This window comes from Homarus americanus, unplaced genomic scaffold (genome assembly GCF_018991925.1).
Source record: "Homarus americanus isolate GMGI-L3 unplaced genomic scaffold, GMGI_Hamer_2.0 scaffold2071, whole genome shotgun sequence".
In the NCBI taxonomy this organism is placed as follows: Eukaryota; Metazoa; Arthropoda; class Malacostraca; order Decapoda; family Nephropidae; genus Homarus; species Homarus americanus.
The window spans coordinates 124,970-145,946 of NW_024754629.1; the positions used below are offsets into that span (position 1 = coordinate 124,970).

Consider the following 20,977-nt stretch of genomic DNA (forward strand, 5'->3'; position numbering starts at 1 on the left):
GTACAGTATGTATTAATTGTGGTCATAAATACATTACGTGACACAGTTAAAGTTCTATGTCTCTTGTCTAACACTAGTATACAATTGTACTGTACTGGCAAGTAGACAGATAATAGTAAAATGTTAGAACAATTATATACTTGTACCACATGATTCTAAGAAATATCAAGATCTTCCGCTAAAAAAGTCTCATTCTTCACAAACCATCTGAAAAACTTTTGATTTAAAACTTTTGTAAATATGAAAAACATTAATTTTAAATTTGAATACTGAATACAGTACAGTACAGTACAGTACCATACTTGGCTACAAGTTAATAGACCATAATCTCTAGGACCATACAAGTTCTGCCGCCTCACCTACATTGTGTTTCTTTTGTGTTGTCATTATTGTGTCATCAAGAAAAATCATTTCATGACTAATATATCAAAACTGTATCACATAAAGAACTTTTAAGAAGAACAGAATACTGTACTCTATATCTAATGTTCCAAGAGAAGATTTGATCAATGCAGCTTAAAGAATAAGGTGTGTTAGGTTAATCTAGAACTCTTCAATATTAAATTATTCTCTTTATATTCTGTAATTGCAAATACTACCTGTATTAAGTGTTGATCTAGAAAGCTATCCAAAGCTGGGTATATAAAAATTAGCAAGAGAAACATAGATAATTTCAATATCTTAAAGCGAAAAAGAAAAAGCAAAGATGATCAGCGGCGTTTGCTGTTATTTCACTAGCCCTGCGCTCCCTTTGATTTGGCCCAGTTGTAAGCTTGGAGTGAACGGAGTAGAAATGCCCATAGTCACCCCTTGCTTTACTAAATCAGCTCACCCAAGCACAAGTTAGTTCAAGAATCTTCCAAGCTACCAGCAGGAAAATTAAGATTGTTTAAGATGAGAATTTGGTTTCTCTATTATAATATATTAAAGTAATGTGGATATATTCTATTCAAAACAAAGAGATATAGAGACAGTAAAGCAGTGATGGAACAGTACTGAACAAGTACTAAGTGTTGGAGGGAGGTGAAAAAACGGTATTAAATTTGTGGTAAACATTGAAAAAGACAAAAAACTGATGGATTGATTTTTAAATATCGTTGATGAAAGACTTTTTAATTAGTACCAAATCATTAATAAATTGTTAGTGTTAGTTTTGGAGACATACTGAGAAGCAAGATATGTGATAAAAATGGGATTTGAGGAGTCTTGGAGAAATGTTGGAGTTGAGTTGGAGATAAAAATGACTTATTGGAATGTTAATGAAAACGTCTTGGTTTAATTTTATGCTCTCTATATAAGGAGAAGTAAAACGGTAGGAAAAGAAGTTTATTAATGTGTTGAGGAGCTTGCTGAGATATGAAGTAATTTATGAGAACTTGTAAGATAAGTGGACATGTTTTAGGTGAACTGATGAGGGATATTTTGGATAGATACTGTCATGTTGGAGGTAAGTGTGACAACTGTTAGAGATACATTGTTGGAGGATTGTAGGACAGCACTGTACATGTAGAAGGGCTGCACTGTACCCATTAGATTACCCATTATAGATATACTGTACATGTAATAAGAGGACAGTTGTAGATGTAATACCAACCTGATGAATATTTATTGGAGATGTTAAGGTTTGTTGAAGTATTTGTAAGAAAAGGAATTTACGAAACACCTGTAGAAATGCTTGTGTGTTTGATGGCAGTGTGTGTGTTGGATGGCAAAGTGTGTGTTGGATGGCAGAGTGTGTGTTTGATGGCAGTGTGTGTGTTGGATGGCAGAGTGTGTGTTTGATGGCAGAGTGTGTGTGTTGGATGGCAGAGTGTGTGTGTTGGATGGCAGAGTGTGTGTGTTGGATGGCAGAGTGTGTGTTGGAGGCAGAGTGTGTGTGTTGAAGAAATGTTGGACTATCCTCAGAGTACAATAAAGGCTTCTCCCTTCACTCTTTACAAATCTCTAAAGAAAATGACTTGTCAAGAAAAAAATACAGTATGAATCCAACAAATCCACATTAGAGAAATACATAGAAATACTTAAGAAATTTTGAGAATACATAAGGTGAAAAAAACATAACAGGAATGACAATAGTCGATAATCAATGTAGACAGGAAACTGGAAACAGAAATATCACATATAAAGTAGCTTTCTTAAACTAACGACAAGAGGATTAAGAGTTGATATTTTGTTTTTTGTTTTTTTTTAAGTTCATTTACGAGGTTTAAGATGTCTGCAGTCTCCTGGGGAACGGTAAAGAGTTATGTACATTATACTTATTAATGACACATAGCAGATAAGATAAATTAAGACAATGAATCACCGGGAAAAATCCATACGATATCAAATCACCGGAATAATCCCTACAGCTAATAAATCACCGGGAGGACTAAATGTGTCAATAAATCACTGACAAAACCCATACAGCCATCAACTACGTACATAATGCAAGTACACGGAGAGGCACAGGTCCAGCCTACCTCAAAAAAGGGAAGCAGTTTACAAGAAAAATAATTCACAAAGTTGAAATAGTTCAATAATTCCTCAACTCAGAGAAAAACAAAAAAAGTTGTTAAGGACATATACATAACTTTATCTCATCTCTTCACAACTATTTCATTTACCCATTTAGCTGATTCATTCACCAATTTCATTCATCCTTCTATCCCCATTCACTCCTTAACCTCATTTCACTGTTCCATCTTAATCCACGACGATTCCGTTCCATGTATATCACTTGACTGTATTCTCTCTTGCATAGTCTACCACCTGATGTGCATTAAATCAACTGTATCAACCTAGACATCAACATTTGAGCTTCACATATTCATAGTCTCTTAACCCATTCATTTCTCAAAGGGTTTCAATTCCACAAATATTTCTCCTACCACCATACTTTACCTTACCAAGCTTCTTAACTTCTATAATACTGTATAAATCTCTTATAGCTACTGCTCTCAATCTTGGTGTATTCTTTGCTTTGGAAAGTGTATAGATTCACAGTCATACAGAATGGTCAATCTATTGGGTGCCTTCATGCAAGCTTCATGTATATTCCACATCTAACTTCTACCTCCCCCAACACTCATCTCTCTCTTACAATACATTAGTTTTCTATTTCTACTTCTCCTCTGTCAGTGCTGTTAAATATAAACCCAGAATATCTGACTTCACTTCCAGTTCCTCAACATGCAAGTACAGTACAGTACAATACAGTATACATTACAGTACTGTACTGTATGCTGGAACTGCCCGCCTGCGAGCATGGGAGAAATTTTCCTGTACTGTACCATAATTCAGGGAGTTATTTTGAATTACTAAGTCAGAAAAAGATGAATTCTGAGCAACACAATTAAATCTATTTCTACTGTCAGCAACTCAAGATCCAGCTAGTTTTCTCAGATATGGCTAAGAACACAAGTTCCTGATCATTCACTATGTACAAGTTGTCAGGGATGACGTATATTTACATCACTATCAGCTCCATTTAAATATTATTGATTTAGTTTATTTAAATAAACATCTCTCTTATATTTTATTTACACATAGTGTATAGTGATTAACATAAATTTATGTATAAAAATTCATTACATATTTATACATTTAAATGTTCATTTCAATAAATTTCAGCAAATTCAAAACTGTAAAATAATAAATTTCAACAAGTAACATCTGGTATCTACAGGCAAAACTTAATCTTTTCCTTCCTGTACAAATTTGGATAAAATATATTTCACAAGTTTGAGGAAACAAATACACTCATCACCGGTAGCCACTTGGTAAACTGGTAGACACAAATCTGATTAAATTTGTTGACTGGTGTAGTGAAACCAAACTGTGCCTCCAGCACACAGTCAAGACTGGCAACTGACTGAACAGTTAGTAGAACACATTTACCTACAATTGGAAACTATTAATTACCCATGTTCATGATCTGCAGTTATTAGTTTCTTAAAACTAAAACATATAAAGTATCTTGCATAAGAAAATTAAAACTCTCTTTAACCAAGTAATTTTTGGACAGAATAAATAAACTCATTTTCAAATTAATGTAAGAAGATGGAAAGAACTGTGCCGGGTACTGTACTCATCCCCAGTCGTAAGTCAAACTCGTTATTCTTTTACAAACAAGTTAAAAAAATAATCTCATCTTACTTACTTATGGTTGAAGGAATTATCAGACCTAACATTTCCTGATACAGTACAAAATAAAATCTTACTGTTATACAAAATAGTCTTTAACATAAAAGTCAACTTGCACAAAGATTGGAAAATAAGAGACCTTTGAAATATTTATAGTGTGCATTATTCAACAGATAACTGGTATGAATGCCCACAAGGTCCTTAGGGATGCATCAGGGAGAGGCATTGTTGAAGTTCTTGAGGAAGATTCTTCGGAAGGTGAGGTGAAATAAACCTGGATTGCAGATGTTCCTCAGTACCTACTCAAGTTAGCACTGTTCTTTTAGCAGACGGGCATTACCATGTTTGAAGTATATATCAAGACACCAAAGTACTGTACATGTGTGGTTCGGTTGATTTTTTTTTACAGAAAACAAATATGGCACATTAATAAAACTCTTTTCTGTTTATATTCATTACCCAAACTTGCACAGGTCTTGACTGGTTATCATCTCTTGTTATGATCTGGCTCCTCATGCAGCTGATGTGACAGAATACTAACAGCTCTGGCTCACTACGCTCTGGTATAACCACAGTGACAAGGTAAGGCAGTGATGTATTGTTCTTCAGAGGTACAGCTGCTGCCACAATTCATTTGACACTTGGTCATATGTGGCATTTACTTGTGGGTCATCTATGTCATTATTGTAATTTATAGCCAGTAAATGCGGGTTTTCATTATCAATTATACCTGAATAACAACATAAAAATATATTATAATACAAAGAAAAATCTGAGTATGTAACCAGAAGAGTTCCAATCCCCTTACCAAAATAAATACATCAATACACCACATCTTGCCAATAGTACTGACTCAAGTTTGACCACAACTGTACTGTACCCCCATAAGGCCTCCTCAGGCAAGATCTCAATATTACACTACAGTACTGAAATCAACATCTCTGTAGTGACCCAGAAAAAGTGATGTTGGGAAGTAACAGAAAAGCCAGGTAATTTCTTTCTGATAGTGACAAACAACATCCTCCTCATACACAGTTGTGATATGAGCAAAGAATTCTTCTTGGACAACCACACTTGTCAAGTAACCTCAGTACACACTGCTGTTTCTGCACACTATATCTGGACAAACTGGATTTTTCAAAACTGCTGAGAAAGAATAACTGAAACAAGTATTATAAAGTTCTTGGTTAATGTTCTCACTTTCCTGTCTATTCACAGTACACAAAGTTCTTTGGAAAATAGAAAGTTGTCTGTCATATTTTATGAATTTTTCCATTAATAAGGCATATTGTTTTTGTTGTCATTAGGATACTTCAAACATGGCAGCCTTAGCAATACCTGTACATCCATAGCAACAGGGACCACTGTACTAACATATGCTGTACATTATGTATAAGTAGGTCAATCCCTCCTCCCTCCTTGGCACTGAACTGTAGATGGCAAGTATGTAAGTTTTCCTCAGTCTCCCCAGGTTAAGAGCTAAATAGTAAAGTTTAACTGTAAAAAAAAAAAAAATAATAAAAATTCTAAGGGGTTGATGACAAGCCAGTTAATCCCTCCACATGAGACCTGAGACTTGTGAAACATCTTGATACAAATTTCAAAAATTTTAAACCAAGTTTTGGGGATTTATCTGGTACTACAAGATAGCTCTACAAACTACAATAAGTAGCCAACCTTATTATTCATGGCGTACGAACAGCTGCAACTGTCAGGACAAGAGGCAGTTATTATAAATTAAGCATTGCTTACTACAAGCAAAGATTAGAAAATAACTCAATTACACAAATTAGATGTACACAACCTTTTTCACGACTGCTGTGAAAACAAGAATTTGGTGATGAAAGATGAAAGCATGTACACTGTGTTATGCATGATTAGATCCTACAAGCTATAGCACTGTACATATGTAGATGTGTGTGCTTAGCACATACCTAGCATAGTGACCCTTATACCACATTTATCACTATGACAATAATGACCACAGGGGAGCAGTGAAGCTGAGAGAAGCTCATATTTGCGGCCTTCAACCCACATGACCCGTATCAGTCCAGCAGCACACACTTAGGCCACCACTTTGCACCTAACACCACAACCTAAATGTCTGTTGCATCTACTTGAGAATGATTACATTTAACCAATTTTCAGTATCACTGCCATCTTTACCACAAACTGAAATCATGGTACAGTAGTCACACCTCACCCAAGAGTGTGTTAATACCACAGTTTTGGTCTGCAGTTAAGAAGGTGTTAATCGTGGGCTATTTTATTAACTCTGGATTGACATCTAATTTAGCATTTTCTGCAGAGCATTGATATTAAGCATCATCGCTGTCACTACGTAGTTATATAACATTATGGTGACTACAGAGAATATCTTGTTATAAAGATTTCAATTGATTTACAGTCTTAAAAAGCGAGACATTTATTTATCCTCTACATTATATTTTCAGTATTATTTGGAGACGGTTTATGTCCTGGTATGGTGTCTGTTCTGAGGTGACACACAGACAGACAGAACATAAAAGGAAGACAAAACTGTTTCACTTCAATGACAGTAAAGTCAAGTGGAGTTGTCAATGATAATAGTGTGCTCTCAGTTATTGCATCATTGTTAGCTTCAAAACTAAGTCAAATTCATAAGATATTCCAGGAAAACACACAGAATCTCCTCTCTCATTTTCTTTGATAAAATTGCATACTGGTTTGAGATAACGCCAAAAAATATTCACTTGTAAGAGAGAGAGAGAGATCAAGTACCTGTACTTAATACTTTCAACACTTGGATAAATCTGCACCAGTTTTTGTTAATATAATCAGAGAATGGTTAACATACATAAATTGGTCAAATTATTTGCAACATAAAAATTATTCTTTTTAATGTGAAGTATGATGCTTCATGATATACCAGAGATAAATAAGTTGAAGAAAGTTACCCTGTTACAGTGTCAAGAAACAAAATCTTGAAAAACATGCAAGAAATGATGGTGAAATATATAAACTAAAAGCTTTGGCATTGTATTTAGTAATAAACTAAATGCTTAACTTTCTTAAGAAATCAGCAAAAGAATGCTCTAAGACCCCAAGAGCTCTGTATTAATAAATCACATCACAAAGTCACATGATCAACAATACCTATAGTGAAGAAGGGGGTGAGAGGAATATTGTGGGCCAGGAGCTGCAGAATTGCTTCAATACACAGCAACAACTGCTGTTCACCCGCGAGGTTTCATCTTCAGCATTGGCACATGATAGCTGTCTTAAAACAATGATTCATATTGCATCAGAGCTTGCATACGAATCCCCTTGCATAATGAGATAATACTGATAGACGCCATCTGCAGTGTTGATACCCACAGCGCAAGAGTGCGAGCCATTATCAGCAAGCATCTTGTAGTGCTTTATAGGAATATCTACATCATCTTGAGTAACAAAATTTTATAAATACCACTTAAATAATATAAAATAGAATGACCAGAAAAAGATTAGCATTTGAGTACATCACACATGCTTTGCTGCTAAGATCTGGTCTAGAGTTCCTCAATAGGGAACTTCAATATATAGCAATAAATCTGCAATCTAAACCACTAGAACACTACTTTGGTCACTTAGGTATGCCTAGGTTAGCCTTTCCCTATACAGGCGTGACATTAGTCCATAAATCACGAGATATATCAGTGGTGCAGTAGTCCCCCTGCTGTCTGCTCACTAAACTTTCTTTTTCTTTCTCCTTGTGTTCCTTTGGTGTTAAAGACATATACCTTGAGGAGACATACTGGGCAGGGGGCAGTAAAGGGTCCTCTCCCATTTCATTTTCTTCAACCATCACATGATTTAAATTAAGAGCGTCCAAATTGGAATGCGCAGATATCATGCCATCTTCGCTTAAACTCGTTGTGAGGGGTGGAATATTCATCACCATATTTCCACTCATTGACCGCTTTCTGCTCGAGGATGCCACGTTCTGCAGGCGGTTGTTAATCGACAGAGACAATTTTCTTGTCTTATCTGGAATTCTCATCTCCAGTGACACAGTGTCTTCAATCTGCACTGAAGACTGGGGCCCATCCAGGGACGGTGATATCAGTCGTGGGTAGGCGATCAAGTGCTCAATAATTTGTAACACTTGTGGCCTTCTTGATGGCACACGATGCCAGCAAGTCTTCAGCAGCACATCCCTAAAAAATAAAAATATCTGTTAATAGGTGGGAGTATTATATAGCGACACAAAATAGAGAAATGGATAAGATTTATGTCAGAAATATAGGTTAGTAAGTTGTATAAACTGCTACACTCAAGCACTACAGTTTAAGTCCCGACACTTATTCCCCTGAGGTCTTATCCTTGCTACTGGTGACTTGAATCAAAAGCAACACCAAATCTCCCTTCACTTGCTGTCATTTGCTCTAGTAGGTGGAGTAAATGTGTTATATTATGGTGCTGCCAGTCCAGTATCATGCATCACCATCATGTTGACCCCTAGAAATTATTCAGCCCAATACTGTACTTTCAAAACTTCATAAGACAAATCACTATAAGTCCAATGCTGTATTTCATGATATTTGCTCTTGTATTCACTCTATAATAAACATATATAAGACTTGGAATTATATCAGAAACAATTTGCAAATATTTTTCCCAGTGTTGTAAAACTCTTCACTATGGGGGATACCATTTTAATTTCCTTTTTAGCAGAAAATTTTGGGTCTGGTAATATTTTGGTCTTCATTGAGCCAACTTTTATCATGTGTAAAAATTGTTAACCTCTAAAACAACTCAGCAGTTAAAAAAGTAGATGAAATACTTATTAATTCATTACCTTAATACTGTGTGTGTGTGTGTGTGTGTGTGTGAAAACTTACAGCTGAGGTTTAATTCCTCTTGGTATGGCAATAGTATGGCCAGCCTTCACATGCTCCAACACCTGGTCATTTGACATTCCCTGCAGAAAATAGATTGTATATTAATTACAGTTTACTTACAGGTGTTACTGAAAATCAACCAACACAAAAAATTACAATTTCATTGTGATAATACCTTTGTAAAGTACATCTCCATTTCCATTCATTATTGTATTTGGTTCAACTCTCCCACTTCTCCATTCTATTACACCATCATTCACCTTCACTGTTCTATAATGAATCATAAGTTTCAAATGACTATTCTGTGCCAACAAACTTTAACCACATATCTTTCCAGAGAACAAACAAGCCAGACTCTTCACTTCCATGTTTTGAGGGTTCTCTTTACCAGGTCCATCCCTTAACAAAATGGCACAGGTATACAGTAAAGATAAAAGGAGAGACAAATAGAAACCCGAGAAAAATTACTGGGATCTCCCACGTTATCCTACATATTTAAAGACTGGTTGCTGCAACATCAATAGAAAGTTCTCATTTGTATTCATGCTATAAAGTAATTTACACAAAAAATTCAGTAAGTGTTTTAAGCCCAACTATCTACCTGGAAAGGAAATGCTCCAAACGTGACGATCTCATACAGCAAAACACCGTACGACCAAATGTCACTCATTGTTGTAAAGACGCCTTCTGTCAGGGATTCAGGCGCCATCCATCGCACAGGCAACATACCTGAAAAAAGCCAATCATGTGAATATACAAAAAACATCTACAGGTTGGTGTTAAAATTTAAAAACAAAATTTCTGAGAAACAGATTTGTTTCTTGAATAATGACAAATGGCTTGGGGCAATGATGATGGTGATCCTTCACTCCCAACACCTGCAGATTTTCAGTCATGATGGAGAACTGTGGCAAATGTTCTGGTGCATGGAGACATGTGGAAGCCACTCGGTAGTAAACACACAGAGGGGTGCCAGATGTCTCCATACACCAGAACATCTTGCCACAATTCCCACTTGGCTGACTGTACAAGGATGTTTTTCACGTAGCAGTAAGTGTAGGTGACCCTGGGCCTTGTTTGGCCATCTTAAGTTTTATACTTCTCTGTGAATTCTCTGCTGCCACCAATAAAGTTTGTGTATGATTGCAAAACTCTTGACCAATCATTACTAAATTATCCATACTTTCAATGCTTTACAAGGCCATTTTTATGGCAGCTGATGTTAAAATACATAGTTCTAACTTGGAAATTTGTACTGTAGTACTACCAAGTTTACTGTAGTTAAAATCTACCGTTATAAATGATAACCAAGCATATGTTACTAATACAGAGGAAATGAATTGTGTATCTCATATAGTTAATATTACCCTCAGCCATGTAAACATTATAAAATTAGCATGTATTCTATCACAGTTAATCAATATTACCCTCAGCCATGTAAACATTATAAAATTAGCATGTATTCTATCACAAAACTCGTGAAAATAGAGTGAATGAAAAAGTAATAATTCTAAACATTACAGTTACATTTTACAGAGGACAGGCAACATCAGGTAAGCCAAACATTAGTGAGAGATATACAGTATGGCTCACCTTTACGATTAAACTTGTAGTAATTGTTTTCATACATTGGCCTTGTCATGCCAAAGTCAGCGAGCTTTACAGTTCTGTTTGCATTGACCAGGCAATTCCGGCAAGCAACATCCCTGAAAATAAGAAAAAGGAAAGTTGTTTAATTCTTCAAGACAAGACATTTTTAATGTACTGTAACTAATTCTGTATATCTCAACCATAGTCATAAACAGTATGTGTAATACTGTAGATGAATATGAAAAATACAGTTAATAGAATGATAACATATTTACAGCCATGTCCATAAAGATCCTGTTAGAGGAGTAAACCCTAACCTCCAGTTAAGGCCAGGAATCTTACCGTTGACCGCTCACATGTAAGGTGAACATTCCCCCCCCACCCCCCACCCTCATACCTCCCCCCCTTTAACACAGAAATCACCAACCCCAGAACAAGAAAGAGCAACAGAAGACAAACATTAACTCACCTGTGAACAAATTTCAGGTCTGCCAAATATGCAAGACCTCGTGCAATATCTAGTGCCATTGAAGTTAACCTCTTGTTGCTCACTTCATCATCATCATTTCGATTCTTTTCATTTACCAAATTTCTTCTGGCAAGAAGATATACTTTGAGGTCACCTGTGAGAAAATATAAGTTTTAAACTACAGTACACAGTACAGTACTGTACTTTACATTCAATTGTCATTAAGATGCAAAAAAAGACTGTATTTAAAGAATAGTTATAGAAACTTACCACTAAAAAGTTTCTTACATCATGTACTTATATAGTACATTATATATTGACAAAGTCACCAGGGAGTGAGTATATTCTGTACACAAAAGGTTCCCACAAATCCAGTATTGGATAGTACGTATTAGAATTACAGAACAGTATTGTGAAATGTAAGAAAATATGAAACACCTTGGAAAATAAATACTGTTGCATATTTGTGTTTTTCCTCTAATTACTTATGATGTATGATTGTGTACATGATAAGTGATCTGTACAGTGTACATAATACATTTTTTTTTTTTTACGGGGATTAGCCCTCCCGGGCACAGGTCACTGACCCACATCGGGGCCTGGGGGGCAAAAATGTAATACAGGTTGTCAATAGTATGAGAAACAATTGAGACCCTGCAATTGTGTGTAAATGAGGCAGAAAGTCAGATCAGCAACCTGGGACTTGGTCACAATTTTTGTGATGCCATATGGCAGCAGAGTCTACCATTAGACAATACATTATACTTCCAATATCTTCCCAGGTGGTAGTACAGTCGACCCTCGTTAATTCGGACCCCTTTAATCCGGATTTCGGATAATTCGGACAAAATCTGAACGAACTTTTTTTTTTTTTTTTAAGATTTGTAGGAATATTACCTACGCGGACCTTAAGCTAAAATGCTGGTCCACCCACTGCTGGGATAAAACACCAGCGTCTTTTTGGTCAAATGTAACATCACCACTAGTGTGGGGGGGGATGCAACTTTTAGCTTCAGACATGAAAAATATTTACCATTTACTGCCAGTAAACAATGGAAACGTAAAATTTGTACCAATTAGTAATGAAAAGTTGTGCAGTTCCTTCAGCAAATGAAGCTCACCAACTTACAATAGGCTAAATTACCTTACAACGTGTTTTCAGTAGTCTATGTTGAAGTTCTTAGCACAGGCTAACTTATCATATCATATACGGTATCACAGTTCTCATTGATCTACAAAAAATACCGGTAATAAAAACCTTTTTGATATTTCACACTTAATATAATACCCGGTAATCTACTTCAACCTCCTATTGTTTACAACGACACATGACGCACCACCAGCTGTTGAGTATTAGCTACACGGTACACGTGTTTTTCGAATCGTTTTCAGTTAAAAAACTGTTACATCACATGTATATTTTACCTTAACTGTGCCTGAATGAATATATTCTCGGAAATAAATAGTAGTTTTGCTGAAACGTGATGTATTTTAATGTAAAATAGGATAAAATACATGACGAAAACAAAAGACTTTACCTAACCTTCCGATGTTCTAGGGAAGTTACTCGTTTTCTTAATAGTTTTTGGTTAAAATACTGATATATTACAATGGTATTCTATTCATACTGTGCTTGATATAATGCATTCACGGAAATGTAATATTTTTGCTGAAATGACGTACGTATTACAGTGGAAAGTGGGATAAACGTGACGAAAACAAAAGACTTTACCTAAGCTTCCGATGTTCTTGAGATGTTATTCGTTTTTTTTAGTAGTTTTCAGTTAAAATACTGTTATATTACAATGATATTCTATTCATACTGTGCTTGATATAATACATTCACGGAAATGTAATATTTTTGCTGAAATTACGTACGTATTACAGTGGAAAGTGGGATAAACGTGCCGAAAACAATGACTTTGAAATATAATGCAATATTAACCCCTAAATCGGTTAATTCGGACAATCGGCTAAAACGGACACCCTTCACCCCCTATTAGTCCGAATTAACGAGGGTTGACTGTACCTTCCTGTTTGGTAGTTGCCTACTACCTATACAGTACAGTGTAGAGCCAGCTGACTGGGCTGCTGCCTCCATATATCTTAATCTGTAATAAAACTACTGCCAAGTATTCAGCTACAATATAATAATAATAAAATAAAATAAAATGCTAGAGTACAAATGTCCTAAAGTATATAAACACAACTACACCAGCAAGAACTGTACTGTATGAGGCAAGAAGCCTGTATTACATCAGTGAACCAAATAAAACATTGCTAAAACCTAAAGTACTGTATTGATGAATACCTGTGCAAAGTTGTGCTTACCGTACGAAATATACTATAATAAAAAATATAGCGATTTTCATATGTAGCGGCCAATTTTGACACTACTGGGCGCCAAATTTTATCAGCCAGTCAATTTTTATGGGACTGTGTAAATTTAGGATTATATATTTCCATCTTTATAATATCTATACAAGACAATTACTGACTCAAGTGTGTCTAACACAAATCACACACTGTACAGTACTGTACCTCTTATTTTCTGAAGTAACATCATAATTCTATCTTATGTGATTCCTGAAGCATCACAATATAAATTCACATAATATAATTATTGCTTTACTTAAAATCTGAAAATATAATTTAAAGTAATATGACACTACTACAGTATAATGTATCCAATGTGTATTACAGTATTGCACAGTGATATGCAATATAGTATCTTACCATACAACATAAACTCCATCACTGTGTAGATAGGTTCAGTTTTTGTGCAGACTCCTAAGAGACGAACAATGTTTTCATGTTCAAAGTTTTTCATCATCTCGGCTTCAGAGAGAAAATCCAACTTTTCAGATATGGTAGAACCAACCTTGAGCGTCTTGACTGCTACGGCCACCTGCAGGGTAAGGAGCACTAAACCCTCAAAGTAATAAACTCATTAAAAAATCAATGTCATAAAAAAAAATAAAGCAACAATGAAATGTTATCCTCAATTGAATTTCTAAGCCTAACAGGGACCATACTTCTGATACATTAATGGTGATTATCCGACTCAGATTAGATGTTCAATTGTTCATGATACAAAGCCCCGCACCTGATTATACTTTGGAATTTTCTCACGGGAAGGATTGAAAGAATATGACTTATGGGGTTTTGTGAATTAACCTACAGTATTTGTAAAGCTGTACAGTATTAACATAAACTATAAGATATAACTCACACAAAAACACCGTACAGTATAAAAGGTGCCAGCAAATGTAAAATAACATAACAGTACTGTAGAGGTATTGTGTTGGTGGGATCATTTTCCATCATTGCAGGTTAGCCTTGTTGTTCTCTTGGTTATGAGAAGGCACAAGAATGGAGAAACACTTAGGGTAAAAATATTTATAATGTGTGCATGGATAAAGCCTAAAGATTAACCCTTACTCAACAAGAGTTAATTTTAGATTGTGTGCGTGTGTGTGTGTGTTGTTTTTTTTCATGCATGTACTGTATACAGTAAGTGTATGAGTGCACAGTTTATTCATTCTTTTTCTATACAGTACAGTACTGTAATGTCAATTCAAGTTCACTCACCCATCCCTCAGTATCAAACTGGCACTCCCCTCCATACACCGTTCCAAATGCTCCTTCACCAAGCTTGCGATTGATGACAACTTTGTCTCTTGGAATCTCCCAACCATCGAATATCTCAAACAATGGTCGCCGACGCCACAATTCTTGTATTTGTTCAAGTTTCTTTTCATACCTGTGGAAGATGATGTTATATGAAAATGAATGTAATACAATATATTAATTGTTCTTTCATTGATTAGAATAATAATCATGTTGCTTTTAAATGGTCCTTACTTTTTGACATATATGTACCATACAACTCTCTGTAACACAGCACATAAAACTTATTGATCACAAAATATCTAAATTATCATATAATTAAACAAATGTATTTTTTCATAAGCTGTTTTAATTATAAAGACAAAAAGGTCAAACTCACCTCCTCTTAAATATGCAGAAGCAGATGAAAAGCAGTAGTATGAGGCCGCCAAAGCACAGCGTACACAGGACAATTAAGGCATATGCACATTCCAGATTCACAAACTCACTGAACGCCTGTATTGCACATGTGCTGCCATCTACTGGTTTTTCCCCGGTTGGCCATAGAAACCGATCCTTATTTATTTTGAAGTTGAAATCAATCTCCTTGTCTCTGGAAATATAGATTCATTCCTTGTATTTCAGGTCAAACAATTACTATACTGTACAATCAAATTACTATTATTATTTACTTTTTTACTCTTTTATGCTACAGTATTATTATTGTCACACACACACACACACACACATGCACGCACTCACGCAGGCATCCTTGACCACCGAAGGGTCAAGACGTACCTGGCGCTCCTCTCGGAGCAGCCAGGTCAACTGTTAAGTTGGTCCATACCAACCCCCTCCCCTGAACCCTCCTCCCCACCGGAATATCAACAAGTTCTCGCCAGAAGTTACAATTTCATTTAGGAAAGGAACGGAACCAGTGTTAAACAGAGGTGAACAGTGGTGAACAGTGCTTAAGTCAGTGAGAACAACTCAACAGTAACAGTCGTACCCAAGTTAACCTTCACACAGTGAGGTCCCAGGTACCCAGTGATAACGGCCCCGCGAGACCCAACAACAACCACCGATGTGTTAATCCGTCTACGATAGGAAGGCCTGGGACCAAACCTCACTCATATAACACCATCTGTGAGGGAATTACTACACCACATGTCCCTCATAACACCATATGTGAGGGAATTACTACACCACGTCAAGTCCCTCATCACACCATCTGTGAGGGAATTACTACACCACGTGAGGTCCCTCATAACACCATCTGTGAGGGAATTACTACACCACGTGATGCCCCTCATAACACCATCTGTGAGGGAGTTACTACACCACGTGAGGCCCCTCATAACACCACCTGTGAGGTAATTACTACACCACGTGAGGTCCCTCATAACATAATTTCATCTGTGAGTTAATTACTACACCACGGAGGTCCCTCATAACACCATCTGTGAGGGAATTACTACACCACGTGAGGCCCCTCATAACACCATCTGTGAGGGAATTACTACACCACGCCAGGTCCCTCATAACACCATCTGAGGGAACTACTACACCACGTGAGTTCCTCCTAACACCGTCTGGGAGGGAGTTACTACACTACGAGTTTACTGTTCAACACCTACATTAATCTGTATGTTCACTGTATGTTCCTTTACCTTTCTCTAATGAAGGCTTTTGTTAAACCACCAATGCATGTAATAAGTCATTTATGTCCAATGTATATTTTCAGCCTTAGGGCTGCAGAATTTTTTTCAATAAACCGTTAATTATTATTATTATTATAATATATTTATTTATACACACACACACACACACACACACACACACACACACACACACACACACACACACACACACACACACACACACACACACACACACACACACACACACACATATCCTCAACTTAGTCAAACATTACAGGTGAAGCCCTAACACACTTACTCTCCAGTGTCAGATACTGAAGGAGGAGGATGAAAGCGGCCGACCTCAACATACTCCTTGTTCTGAAACTGCCACACTATGATGTCCGTCATCCTTGAGGCACCGGAGGAAAAGTTGATGTGACCAGACACTCCATTAAAGGATATTGCTGATATCTCCTTCATGAATGCCCTGAAAAATAATCAAGCAATGATGTTGAAGAAATGTAATAACTGCACTGATTTATTTAATATATCTTAAGTTCTCAAAATTAGTGAAAATAGAAAAGAAGGATCTTATTCTGGATGTTATAAAAATTTAGAATCAGAAAAATAAAAACGGTTCTTAAAAACACATATTTATTACAGTTTTACATGCAGTACAGGTAGTAGTATTATTACTGAAAGACAATCATGTTTAATTTGTTTTTTTACCTCATAAGTAATTTAGCATGTGAAAAGCAAACAAATTACCATGAAAAAAATTCCCAAATACATGTACAGGAACTGTGAATAAAAATGTAATTAATGTCGAGTGCCTCTCTCTCTCTAGGGAGTGAAGCTTAATCAACACAAAGGGTTATTTCCTTTTTCTTCTGATCTCTTATGTCTCATCCTGCACAACACAAGGTAGCTGGAATTAATATCAACAAAGACTCTCCCATCCTGTACTGACACTCAATCCCCCATGGTGTAAACTGACAATAGCTGTATACGTATTTATTTACAGTGAGAAGTTAAAATGCCAAATAAATGTATTGAACTGGACTTACCCAATGGTGCTTGTTGCTCTAAGGTCAGCAGCGTACGATGGATCCTTCTTGAACAGATTATCCAAGGCCAGAGCGTAGGTCCACACGGCGTCGTAGGTAAAGCCAGCATAGTCGGACTCTGATGCATTTTTTGTTTTAACAGTAGTGTTAATTCGCTGCAAAGACAAATATGAGGCAAATTCAGTAATGTGCATTATTGTCATTAGAAATCAAGAAAAACAAGTATTATGATGTAAATACAAAACTAACAAATCACTATTTTCTAGACAATGTGTTATCTGACCAAGTGTGGCTTCATGCAGCCTTTTACCTATAATATTATTCCTGAAGAAGCTTCCCTTTGAGGGGGTGACCAAAGTGGTAGACTCTAGGCTGCCGTCTCACTACATACTGTGCAGGATTTGTATATCGTATATGGTAATAATGTAATGACATATTTCCAGTTCAAAAAAGGAACCAACAATACAGACAACAAAGGTATGTGTACCACGAGTAACCTTCCATTGTCTGAGGCATCTGTCAATTTATTATGTGTGGTGCTGCATCAAATGGAAATACAGCATCCAGAAGCCATTACCTTATCATATGTTGCCCCACCGGTCTTCTCTGGTCTGAATTATATGATATTGTACTGAGACTAAAGCTTATCTATGTACAGTCACCTGCACTTATACCTGGTACAGTTTTGTGAGATGTGGCAGCTCTGTGGAATGCTTATCTAGCAACCTTAGTCTGGCTACCATTCCGAGGTTCCTTTGGGCCATTCCAGAAGCTTCAATATGATGTAAACAAACACAGAGTTGCCACATCTCACAAAACTCACCAGCCACAGTACCAGGTATAAGTGTAGCTGACTGTACCTCAGACTCTGGCAGCATTTAACAAGGAGTCTAATTCTCGTACTGTATTCTAAGAAGGGATTAAATAATCCTAAATGACATTAGCAGTAATAATATGAGATGTTGCCATTATACAGGGTGGTCCAATTAAAGTGAACCAAGTTGAAAATGAAATAAAAATTCATGAAATGGACATAATCTGTATTTAAGCAGTTTGCAAGTTTCTGAAAACCTTTGGAAACAATAGTTATTAATGTTTGAAAGTTGTCATCCAAATGTACACCCCTCTTCGCAATACACTACTGCAGTCGTTGGAGAAAGTTGTGCATGACTACGAAGCACATCTGGAGAAATGGCATCAACCTCCTGGTCAATTCTGGCCTTCGGGAAAACACACGCTGCTGTACCGGCCAACGATCCATTGTGCACCAAATCCAAGGCCACATGCCACCAACTGCCACCCCGCTTTCTCCTCCCACTCAAACCCCTACCCAGTGTTGCCAACCTAAAACTGGTTCACTTTAATTGGACCACCCTGTATGTAACAGTAAAGTGGTTACAGACTAAACTGATATACAGTCTATACAATAATGTTCATGCAAGGACATAAATGAATCCAAAAATCTAATGTACATCCCACAGCTAGTCTGACAGGTCTGACTGTCATGTACAAACATCTGTGTCCAAAAATAGACCATACTTCTGCAATGTACTTAAATACAATGTTTTTTTTATACAGACAAGAGGAATTTATCATATACAAAGGATCTAATATATAATCCATCCAACTATATATGTAGTAACTTTATACAGGTACAGAGTAGTACACAAGGGGGGGGTCCTGTACCTGACTGTAAAGTTTCCTCCACTCTGCAACTGTTATTCCTTCTTGCATAATGTCATTATCTTCAGCAAAATATTTGTATGAGAGTGACATGTGTCCCTGGAGAGCGCTGTGCATCTGAGCCGTCGTGCACTTGGTGTAACTTGGCACCTTGTCTACATCATACCAGTCGGCCGAGAACCAGTGGGGGAGGAACCACAGGTAAGCCTGGAGGGAGATAAGTGATAATTACATGGTTAGTGCTCTCTCTCTTATCTAAAATTTTACTCCAATGCCAATCCTGATATAATGTGTAATAAAATCTTTTATCAATTTTAGTCATTAAGCAATAAAACATTGCCTGATGGCAAGTATTAACACATAACCTGATAACCAATATTAACACATTACTTTACTTGATAAACACGTTACCTGATGGCCAGTCATCTTCAGATGGTAGGCGTCGCATATAACTTCTCGAGCAACATCTTGGTAAAAGTCGCCAATGATGATGTAATAGTTTTTGTTCTTCAAGTCCAGGAGATACTGAGTCATGTCAGGTGTCTTTCTCTCCTGGGGATACTTAAGGGTTTCCAGCTCAATACCATCTTCCTGTAATACAAAACACAATATTATTACAGGAGAATATTCAGTGACACGTAAGCAATATAAAAGTGCTCCAACTGATATATATGAAACAATAATGAGTAATATAATAAAAAAAATGAACCACAAAATACTTTAGGCAATAATGGAAGAGACAGAAGGACTTGAATGAAATTTTTTATTTGCTTCACAGTATAGGTGTGTGTGTGTGTGTGTGTGTGTGTGTGTGTGTGTGTGTGTGTGTGTGTGTGTGTGTGTGTGTGTGTGTGTGTGTGTGTGTGTGTGTGTGTGTGTGTGTGTGTCAACAGGAAAGCCTCCTGGCAGACCCTCAGCTGTTTTGGCTGCCCACCAAAATTCAACGTCATTGTGATGCAACTCCACGATGGCATGAATGGCAGTGTCCTGCACAATGGCACGCAGTCTGAGCACTTCCTCATCCAAACAGGGGTTAAACAAGGGTGTGTACTGGCACCAACTCTCTTTTTCATTTTCTTGGCTGCCTTCCTTACTCGTACCAGTGCCAATTTAGCCGATTGGGTGGACATTGAGTACTGGATGAAGGGTCTTTTCAACATAAGACGACTCCAGGCAGGAACAAAGGTGTCGGCAGCTTCCATTATTGAACTTCAGTAGGCAGAAGACCTCACCCTTGTTGCTCACACTGAACATGATCCTAACCACCTACGCAGGTGAGTATGCGCACTTGGGCCTTGAGGTGAATGTACGTAAGACTCAGATTATCTTTCAACCTGCCCCTGGTTCAGCCACACCTCCACCATCCATCCAGCTTAACGATACTACCCTCTCTAATGTTAGCCACTTTCAGTATCTCAGCTCCCACCTGTCCACCACCGCAGACATCGATGAAGAGATTCAACATCGGATCAGATGTGTATCTCAAGCCTTTGGCAGACTCTGTATCCGTGTCTTCAGCTATAGGGAAATGAGATTATGTACAAAGTTACACGTATATTGAGCAGTGGTCCTCTCCACCCTGCTATATGGCAGCGAGACATGGGTCACATACAGGAGGCACCTCAAGGCACTTGAAAACTTTCAGCAACGTAGTCTATGTTCCACCCTCCTAGTTCACTGGGAAGACAAGAGAACACTTGCCAGTATTCTTGCTGACACCAACTGTAGGAGTATCGAGGCTACCATTATCCACGAACAACTATGTTGGACTGGCCATGTTACCCGCATGGACGACAGTAGACTGCCAAAGCAGCTGCTTTACAGTCACCTAATGAATAGTAAACGTAACACTGGCGGGCAACTGAAAAGGTATAAGGATAGTCTTAAGACAAACCTGAAAAGGTGCCAAATCGACCCCCCACATATGGG

At 37.1% G+C, this 20,977-nt stretch overlaps 1 protein-coding gene across 4 annotated transcripts in view; it reads right to left on the bottom strand.

Annotated features, from left to right (window-relative positions):
- Positions 1 to 1,832: 1,832 nt before the first annotated feature.
- LOC121855882 (receptor-type guanylate cyclase gcy-1-like) overlaps positions 1,833 to 20,977 on the bottom strand; it is a 45,538-nt gene continuing 26,393 nt past the window's right edge. For all 4 annotated transcript variants that reach the window (XM_042351051.1, XM_042351050.1, XM_042351049.1 and 1 more), the window contains 12 exons: positions 19,460 to 19,639; positions 19,052 to 19,255; positions 17,366 to 17,520; positions 16,615 to 16,785; positions 15,056 to 15,268; positions 14,638 to 14,809; positions 13,783 to 13,954; positions 11,047 to 11,200; positions 10,581 to 10,693; positions 9,589 to 9,716; positions 8,988 to 9,067; positions 1,833 to 8,303 (listed from right to left, as the gene is read on the bottom strand). In XM_042351051.1, the coding sequence (XP_042206985.1) occupies positions 7,760 to 8,303; positions 8,988 to 9,067; positions 9,589 to 9,716; positions 10,581 to 10,693; positions 11,047 to 11,200; positions 13,783 to 13,954; positions 14,638 to 14,809; positions 15,056 to 15,268; positions 16,615 to 16,785; positions 17,366 to 17,520; positions 19,052 to 19,255; positions 19,460 to 19,639 (2,286 nt within the window). In that variant the 3' untranslated portion in view covers positions 1,833 to 7,759. The remainder of the gene's footprint in view (positions 8,304 to 8,987; positions 9,068 to 9,588; positions 9,717 to 10,580; positions 10,694 to 11,046; positions 11,201 to 13,782; positions 13,955 to 14,637; positions 14,810 to 15,055; positions 15,269 to 16,614; positions 16,786 to 17,365; positions 17,521 to 19,051; positions 19,256 to 19,459; positions 19,640 to 20,977) is intronic.